Source organism: Micromys minutus (assembly GCF_963924665.1).
Source record: "Micromys minutus genome assembly, chromosome: 9".
Lineage (NCBI taxonomy): Eukaryota > Metazoa > Chordata > Mammalia > Rodentia > Muridae > Micromys > Micromys minutus.
The window spans coordinates 59,736,111-59,746,655 of NC_137978.1; the positions used below are offsets into that span (position 1 = coordinate 59,736,111).

General features: G+C 34.7%; 1 protein-coding gene across 1 annotated transcript; it reads right to left on the reverse strand.

The window, feature by feature from the left end:
• Positions 1–493: 493 nt before the first annotated feature.
• Positions 494–2,440, reverse strand: LOC308424378 (uncharacterized protein; the record flags this gene model as incomplete). The annotated part of the gene is made up of 2 exons (XM_080921284.1): positions 494–1,256; positions 2,361–2,440. The coding sequence occupies 2 exons, from the start codon at positions 2,438–2,440 to the stop codon at positions 494–496; spliced, it is 843 nt and encodes a 280-aa protein (XP_080777410.1).
• Positions 2,441–10,545: the final 8,105 nt, after the last annotated feature.

Consider the following 10,545-nt stretch of genomic DNA (forward strand, 5'->3'; position numbering starts at 1 on the left):
GGATAAAGCATTCATCACATTTACAACACTTTTAAGAATTTCTTCTGTATGAATTCTCTGACGAAACCTAAGATCGCATTGTTGGATAAAGCATTTGTCACATGCACTGCATTTGTAAGGTTACTCTCCTGTATCGATTCTCAGATGAATTGTCAAGACAGCTTTTGTCACCAAAACATGTTTTTCATATTTGGTATATATGTAGCTTTTCTCTCCTGTGAATTCTCTGATGTATAGTAAGATCACATTGTCTAACAAAAGATTTGTTACATTCACTGCATTTGTAAGGTTTCTCTCCTGTATGAATTCTCTAATGCATATTAAGGTGATATTGTAGGTGAAAGCATTTCCCACACTCATTGCATTTGTAAGGTTTCTCTCCTGCATGGATTCTTTGATGAATTCTCAGACGGCTTTTGTAACCAAAGCACTTTTTACATTTGGTACATTAGTAGGGTTTCTCTCCTGCATGAATTCTCTGATGAATACTGAGTTAGGATTTTTTGCCAAAGCATTTGTCACATTCACTGCATTTGTAAGGTTTCTCCCCAGTATGAATTCTCCGATGAAGTCTCAAATGGCTTTTGACAACAAAACATCTGTTACAATCACTGCATTTGTAAGGTTTTTCTCCTGTATGAATCCTCTGATGAATATTAAGATTGTATTTTTTGCTAAAGCATTTGCCACATGCTCTACATTTGTAAGGTTTCTCTCCTGTATGAATCCTCTGATGAATATTAAGATCGGATTGTTGGCGAAAGCATTTGTCACATTCACTGCATTTGTAAGGTTTCTCTCCTGTATGGATTCTCTGATGAACACTCAATTGGCTTTTGCAAACAAAACATTTGTTACAATCACTGCATTTGTAAGGTTTCTCTCCTGTATGAATTCTCTGATGAATACTCAGATTGGATTTTTTGCCAAAGCATTTCCCACATTTTCTGCATTTGTAAAGTTTCTCTCCTGTATGGATTCTCTGATGAGTTCTCAGACAGCTTTTGTCACCAATACATTTTTCACAATCAGTACATTTGTAGGGTTTCTCTTTTATATAAATTCTTTGATGAACACTCAGACTACATTCTTGGGTAAATGATTTTTTACATTCACTACATTTGCAAGGTTGCTCTCCTGTATGAATTCGCTGATGAGATCTCAGCCACCTTTTGTCACCAAAACATTTGGCACATTCACCGCATTTGGAAGATTTCACTCCTGTATGAAATCTCGGATGCAAAGGAAGATTCAATCTTTTGGTAAAAAATATCTCACATTCATAACATTTGTTAAGGTTCTTACCATTGGTCTTTTGTTTCAGAATCAATTCATCATTAGAGAAAAAAAGTTATCAAATTCTGTATTATTGTGTGTTTTGTTTTCTATGTGGACACTTGAATTTAAGCTAGCGATAGTGCATTCATTTGAAATCTGTATACAGTCTTTATATTTGCAAACTTCTCTGAGTTTCTCAGTTTCATGCCCTTGCAAGTTTGAAGATTGCAGGGAGGCATCTTGGTGATTAGTTTTATGAGGTGTTCTTTGGGTGGATTCTAGTGTCATTTTGCAAATTCCATCCCGTTTAGAAATCTGTTCTTGGACATCCAAATGCTCGTAGAATATATCTATGACCTTCCCATGTTTTCCAGATATGAAGTGATTTTCTGCATAAAAAAACAAAAATTGCAAGTAGCGATGACAGAGATTACTGCACTGAGGAATAAGAGATTCAATATGGATGTTTGCCCAAGTTTGGGTAAAGTAGACATTCTCAAAGATTTATGTTCTCAAAAGTAGGTTTTCTTTTTTCACATTTATTACATGAATCCTCAGAAGAACCTTAATTCTGATTCCCATCAACTGAAAGGAATGATAATACACTATATTATAATATCTTAAAAACCGTACCTTGCACAAATTAAGAAAAATAAGTGATCAATCAGTACTGAACACACACAAAGTATGTCTCTGAATAAGGTACCTCTACTTTTTTATTACATTTTGTTACACAGTGGCACTGAATAGCTTTGGTCAGCTAAAAATTCATGATCATAAATGAATCATATGCATATGCTTCCTTCAGCATTCAAAAGCTGAAGATAAAGAACATGCTGTATCAGGACTAAACTCAGTAACCACATATTAATGTGTAAATAAATAAGCAAAATTTAAATTTTCAAAACTAACAGCTCTATATCCACTTAAAATATTATTCATTATTAAAAATAATAAGTAAGCAAAATGTTTAATGTCATAGTAAAATTATTGTGCCCCAACTATTGTGTCCAGAACATTATACAAACATGTAGAAAAATTTAAAGAAAGATACAAGAATCCCAAAAGAAGTGCATTGTTACCCACAAATAGTAGATTGTTGTAAATCTCTGACATCACATCCATGTACAGTGTCCTCTGAGCAGAACTGAGACATTGCCATTCCTCTGGTATGAAGTCCACACCTACATCCTTGAAGGTTAAGGGACCCTACAATGGAAAACTACCTATTGGTTACTGTATTAAATTGCTTTTGCATATTTATGAAATGTGCCAAGGAATATTAGATAGTTTGTGATATCGACTTGGAAAAGAAAATATGGACAGACAAATAATTTCTCAGAGTTTCATGGATAAGTGTCTAAAGTTATGTATTACTGTCTTCTATAGACAATCTATAGAATGACTTACTATAATGCTCTCATTTATCAAGGCTCTCACTATTACGAAATTTCTATGGATTTCTGAGACATTATCAACAAATGAAAGGTTTGCCACTATAACTATGTTTGATTTTTTTTTCTTTTTTTTCCCATACTTTGGATTGTGTAATATCTTTAAAAGTGTGCTATTATGAAATTTATTTGCCTACAACCTCATGGTTCTACACAATGGATTGTTGTACCGAGTTCTTTAAAATTTAACACTCTTAGGTGAACACTTTTAGCAGTAGAAATAAACATCACATATGCATAATTTAAGAGAAATGCTACCAACATTTATTATACAGCAAAAGACACTAACTCCAACAAAATACACTTACTAAAATCATAATGATTGCCTTCTACTTACATCTCTGAGAATGAATGGTATAATCATCTCAAAAGCTGCAATCCTTTATAAAATGTAACATGCATGTTTGATTTCTGAATACAGTAATGTACCTGTATGTAGTAGTATAAATTGATATCAAACAGAATATTAGTGTCACATCACAGATGATCAAGTTTTGATCAGGAAAAAAATATGCGACCAATTCTACATTGTCTACCTCATTCACATATGGTTAATACCTCCACCATGTAAGCAGCTGGGCCTCATATGACTGTATTATAACATATGTATTTGACATTCTGAGGTCTAGGGAAAATGCTAGAACCTTTCCATAAAAAGAAGTAAAATATCAATTGTAGAATGAATAGATGGACCAAATATTAGAGTTTTTTCTTAAAACAGAGAAAGAGTGCAACATCAGGACATACATTAAACATTCCAAGTGAAATATAAACTCAAATATGTAGAAAAATTATATTATTTCAATATATTCACACCTAAAAGTTTAAAAAAAAGTCACTATTAAAGAAAATTAAATTATTTAAGGTTCTATAAAAGCTGCCACCAGCAATACATACATAAAACAAAAATTTTATAAGTAACATAATTATTCACAAAAGAATCCTTAGATATGTATTTTAAAGGAAGAGCATATGATCATGCATTTCAATGAAGTAAAATCAGTTCCACTACAAAAGCCTATATTCAACAAAACTGGAAAATGGAGGAAATGGACAAATTATTAGACAGATTCCAGATACCAACATTAAATCAGGATGGGATAAACCATCTAAACTATGCCACAACAGCTAAAGAAATAGAAACATCCTCCCAAACAAAAAAAGGGTAGCACCAGAAGGGTTCAGTGTAGAATTCTATCTGACCTTCATAGAAGACTGAATACCAATACTCTCCAAACTATTCCAGAAAATAGAAACAGAGAAAACAATACCTGCCTCATTCTTCAAAGCCACAATTACTCTCATTCCTAAACCACACAAAGACCCTAAAAAATGAGAAGTTTAACCAATCTCACTCATGAACATCAATGCACAAATACTCACTAAAATTCTTGCAAACAAAATCCAAGAACACATCAAAACAATCATTTACTATTATCAATTAGGATTCAACCCTGGGATACATGGACAGTTCAATATACAGAAATTCATCGACATAATTCAACATACAAAAATCTCAAGAATCATCAAATTAGACACTGTAAAAGCATTTGACAAAATTCAGCACCTTCATTTTAAAAGTCTTGGAAAGAGCAGCAATCTAAGGCCGATACCTAGACATAGTAAAAGGAATATACAGCAAACCAGTAGCCAACATTAAACTAAACAATGAGAAAATTGAAGCAATACCACTACTATCAGGGACTAGACATTGCTGCCTACTCTTTTGCTACCTAATCAATATAGTACTAGAAGTCCTGGCCACAGCAATTAGACAACAAAAGAAAGTCAAAGAAAGACAAATTGGAAAGGAAGAAGTCAAACTATCACTATTTACCGATGACATGATAATATACTTATCCTGAGTGAGGTAACCCAGTCAGAAAAAAACAGACATAATAAAAAAAAAAATACACTGATAATTGGATACTAGCCCCAGAAAGCTTTGAATACTCCAGAAACAACTCAAAGACCTTATGAAGCTTGAAAAATAGGAAGGGATCAGTCCTTCTTTGAAAAAAAAAAGAAAGAAAGAAAAAAATGTGTATTCATCATATGTTGTTATGTAACAAATTTTGTGAGTTATACTAATATATTATAAATTAAATAAACTAATGAAACTAATGAAAAAAATAAAATTGGCCATCTATAAATATATTGAGCATCATTTACAACAGATCCTCTTTGAGACCTGCAGGTCTTCAGTTCTTGAAAGTGGTATGTCCACAAAGTAGAAAGTCCAGGGAAAATTTAATGGTGTTATATATGTGAGAGACCTAAACCTTACATTATCATCATATCACAAGAAAATGAAGATCATAGAAAATAAACCCTTTAGGAAGCTGGAAAGATGGTTCAGTGGTTTAGAACCCTGACCCCATTTCCAGAGGTCCTGAATTCAAATAACAGCAACCACAGGAGGGCTCTTAACCATCTTGAATGATATCCGATGCCCTCTTCTGGTTTTTCTCAAGACAGTTACAGAGTACTTACATATAACGAATAAATGAATGCTTTTAAAAAAAAGTTCTTGAGATAACTTTACTAATTATAGTAAATAAAACTATTGAATGCTTTGAAGACAAAGAGATTTTTTTCAAACAAAGGGAACAGCACATTGACCTGTTGAGTTTTTACAAGACTCACACTCATTCTTTTTGATGTTCTTTTCCCAGATTCAAAGATTGGCAGTCTTCTAAATTTCAAAGCAGGGTCTGCCCAATACAAAGATTAAATTAATAAAACTTTATTGCTGACTATGCTAAACCACAAAAAAAGGACATTGATAAAAGAACATGAGGAAACTTGTCAGTATTTCTGCAGATATGAAAGCATGGAATTAAATTTTTAGTTTGTTAAGGAATGTGAGTATAATCTGTCAGCAGGCGCCAGGAACATGATTACCTTCTGTTAAACATAATTACTCAGGGTTATTACTGTGAACTTATCTCCCTGGACCTAGAGACAAAGACAAATGACTAGTGGCTACCATGAATGATGATTAGAATTGAATGGTGACTCGTTGGCCATCAAACTAGAATAAACCATATGAGCCTTTGGTGAGATTCCACTTCATTCTACCAGGCAGATACAGTTTATCTACTTTCCATGTGTTTCCTGTTGTCTTGGAGTACAAAGATTCTATCTGCCAATTATCATGTTATTTGAAAAATAATATGTTATCAAAAGAATTAGTTACAGCAATTTTCATCAGCATCTAATGAGGTTTACAGCTTATCGTATTTCTAACTTAAGTCTCCTATCAATATGGCCTTGATTTCTAACTGGCATGCAGAAATGGATGCTTCCACCTTAACCCCTTAACATCTACATGAACGCATTAATATGTAGAATATTACAATTATAGATTGAATGTCTTTAAATTGAATTTTCTTATACTAAAACTTTAAGCCCATTGTTCTTCACATTTCTAATCATGTGGTAAACTCTTACTACAGTTCCAGGAACTGTAAGTTGTCACATCTACATGTTTTAGATCCAAACACAGACTGATAACAGGAGTTGTGTATAACTTCCCAAGAATATTAAAAAATATATGTTTTATGATGGCCAGCTCTTTACAAACCCTGAGAAAGTGTCAACTGACCACAAACACATCCCAACCCAAGGGTTGAGAACGAAACTTCTAGGCAATGTGAGAACAAAATCAAGAAGAAGAATGGTAGAAAGTCACTTACAGCTGCGAGGTGTAATATTAATACACGAGTATAGATTCCCTTATTATATCAAATCTGCTAAAATACTATCACTGTTAGAATACTTTCCTGAACATGTAAATAACTGAATCTTGGTATTTTTTCCAGGCATATATCGGGTTCCAAATCCATACTAAATATGAATACAGTGAGATTCTTCTAGCCTTGGTGTATGGATTTCCTCTTTCGCAATCACACTTATAAGTTCACATAAAAGAATGTCTGATATGGGTTTCCTGGCATACCAATACATGCACATGCACATGCACATATATGCACACACATACACATACATAAGTTTATGCATAAATAAAACATAAGAATTGACTCTAAATGTTTAGAAACTATTACTACAGAAAGTCGTGAAGACCATGGCATCAGAAAATATTCAGTCCTATTTGTTTATGACTTTGACTTTATATTTTTCTTATGCCAGCTATATATTTTGGCATTTATTAGGTAAATGGAAGGTGTCTTTCGATGCCCCTGCCTCAGTAGTTTAGATTAACACTGGGAATTAGCACATGATGCAGTGCTTGGGAAAGTCATAAAATTAATGAGAATTGATGAGGAAAATAAGAACTTTCTGGGAGCTGGTGAACAAGGAAACTTTCAATGATATAACACTAGGCGAGGCAATAAGCAAGTGCTGACACCCAGGCCCTCAGTGCTTCTTCTAAGATTCTATGAGGACTAAAGAATCCAACACTGAGTTCCCAAATTCCTTTAGGAAATCTCACAATAATTTTTCACAGAGAACTGAGCAGAATACAGAAAAAAAAAAAAAAGACATGATGTACACTTATTAAATCTGTATCCAAAAGCAATAACCATAAAAATAATCACAAAGAAAATGATAGAAGTCCAGGTCCACCAGTGCACATTGAAAAGTTTCTCTCTAATGAATGCAAAGAGTGAACTCCACTTGATTTCATACCAGAGTTCTTGGTTTCAACAAGAACAAACCAAAGGACTCAATGCAGAAACTACATACAGTCACTAACAGTAGTATCACAACCATGTTAACATGTCTTCGAAAGGCCTGAAGCAACATATCACAGTGGATCACTAAGACACTTCTAAGGAATGTTTGAAGATAAAGTCTAACAAAGATAATAACCAAATCCTAAACTTAACTGTATGAAAATTGAAGAGCGCTGTCATTGTTCTACTGTTTTCAGAAGAGAGACAAGCACGTGCAAAGCCTCCACACTAACTTACCACAGTGCAGAAGGGCTAACATAGAGCAAGTAAGACTTAGAACATATTCAGTTTTCAAATGAAGATACAAGGAAGACACGTTTTCCCAAACTACAAAAAACATATTTCTTTAACTCAAGAACTACAAACATTTCAAGAGAATACTCCAATCTGATAATGAACTTAATAAGCTCTACAAAAATACTAGAAAATACCACTGGGTTTTATATATTCCTAAAGAAAAATCGAAAAGTCAGAAGAATGCTCAGTGTCTAAGAGGATCTGAAATATGTTTGTGGAGATTACAAACTTGCTCTGTAGGATGCTGGGTGTAAGGAGTCTTCAATGGTTCTCTCTAGATGCTGACTCCTTGTGCTGAAACATCAAAATATGTGACAATGTACGTTCTGTCTACACCATAGCATGGGGATGCTTTCAGCCTAAGTCAGCCAATCATGGATAGTAAAGGGAAACTGCCAATTCAGAGAGTGCTGAGTAAATATCCAGGAGACAGGGAAGGGAAGGCTGTAAAAGATGGAGGAAGTGGAGTTATGGAATCCCACTCTGTTACGGATCAGGCACATGGAATTATGAATATATGACATCATGGCTGCTCATCAAAACCTGCTTCAGAATATACGTGATTCACAAGGATAGGATGAAATCAGGAATAACAATGGATGGAATAGAGAACGAAGAGGGGGTGAATATCCACGTCCTTTCGGACAGATCATGTGCAAAAGCCATTGGTCTAAAACTGTAAACACTAGGGGATTTAGATAGCATAGATTAAATTAAACTCTAGGAGCTTTGGAAAGTCCCTGGCAGAAAAAAACAAAAACAAAAACAAAACAAAAAAAACCAAAAACAACAAGAGAAAATGAAATTGTTCTACCATAATCTTTCTCTGTAAATATATTATTATATTATAAATGAAAAAAATAAAGATAATACCTAGTATGTGATAGAAAATTAACTGACAACAGAAATTTTTATATACTAAAAATTAGAGAAAATATGCAATACAATTAGTGGATAACAGAGGGTTTTCTAGTTCAAGCTGAGGTCAGGAATACAGGAAATAAAATACAAAGACTTCACTGGGAATCTGGATAAAATCCAGTGAGGAAGGTCACAGGCCCTAGAAAGAAATCCAATACTGAAGTTTGCTTCATGTGTAAATGGCCCTTCTCTCCCCAATAGCCAGATGCTGCTGTACTATGAGATAAAGAAACTTTGTCTCAAGGGGCAACAGTCATTTCACAGTCTCAAAACTAATCAAATATTGACACCAACTGACTTCACTGCCTTCACTGCCTACCATGGGAAATCCGAATCATGACATATAATACTATTCTCAGTATTATTTTCCAGAAACATGTATGAAGTAGAATCTGGCACAATCAAGTTCATGTCCTCTTTCTACTGACAGGTGGGCCACACCCATGCCCTGCTCAATCCCTCAAACATTCCTGGATTCTTTGTTAAAGTCTTATTGACCTTTACCATCCAGGGCTATTAGATTTGATTTACTACTATGCCAATTCATTTTACCCTATGAGACCTGAGAGTCAGTAACACAGTAAACACAGAGTCCTTTTCCAAACAACAAGAAGGAGGAGCAAGGAAGACTGCAAGAAAAAATATTGTGACCAACAGAATCCAGACTTGAAACTTCTCTAACAACATGTCTCTGAACAAAGTTCTTAGTGCACGATCTGAGAATTTCAACACCTGCAAGAAGTCCACATGGCGGAACTAAACAATCCATGGATGTGCATGGGAAGAGTGCTTTTCATGAGCCAAGGAGTCATTTATTCTTATGTAAGTGAGAAATCATTATTACTCCAACGATGCTGTCTAATTATGTCTTAATTTCTACCTAAAAAAATATCTTTGCCTGATCTCTCACAGCAGGCTGGGTTGAACCTAGGAAGGATTCAAAGAAATTCAGGAGGAATGGCTTCCCATGGTGCCTATTAACTTATCAGTGCACACACTGCCTGCTAGGCACTTTCTTAGCTCCAGGTTCTCTCTTGGCCAGCCTCTCCATCCTCAAGCCCCCAAGCCCCAAATACCCACCCCACCCCCAATTTCATGGCCTGGTTAATTCTGGTCCCAACCAGATAACTCTACTTTTACCTCAGACTGAAGTGCCAAAAACTAGTCTCACCACCAGCCCAAGAACCAGGTATCTTCTTGCAATGCTGCAAGTTGCATGTCTCAGAAAAATAATAAAACTCCATTAAAAACTACAATGGGCTATACTGTAGCCAGCAGCATGTGACCAGAGTAAATCTCTGGGTCAGGATATATTTAATACACCTTGACAACATACTGGAATTGGTTTTAATCTGGCAACACCCAGGGACAACAGAATCTGCCATATATCCCTACTACATTTTTCACTCATACCTAAAGTGTAACATTAATAACTAAGCCTATGAAGACACGTTTCCAATGCTGTATTTACAACAAAGGCTGCATATACCTCAGTGTAAAATTAATAGTGTAAAATTAATGGACACTATAATTATACTGAATTAATGTTAATATTACAGCCATATGATGGTGCTTTATAACGAATACTTGCGATCAAACCTGCAGTGGTCTCTCATATGATTCATATACAAAGCTCTCTCCGGAAGCCTTTTCAGTCCCCTGGAGAAATGGAAATAAAATGGCAAACAGAGAAGCAGGAGAGTTAAGAAAGCATGAATTAATTTGAACACAAGGAGCTTTGTTAAAGCTTTTAGAAAGAGAACCCTGGTGCACAAACAACAGCTATGACCAAGAATCTATGAGGTTATTTTAGAAAAATATTCTCGCAACCACATAAAATTAATGAAAACATCGCCATAAACAAATTCACAAAAACCTCAAACTTCCCGAAAACG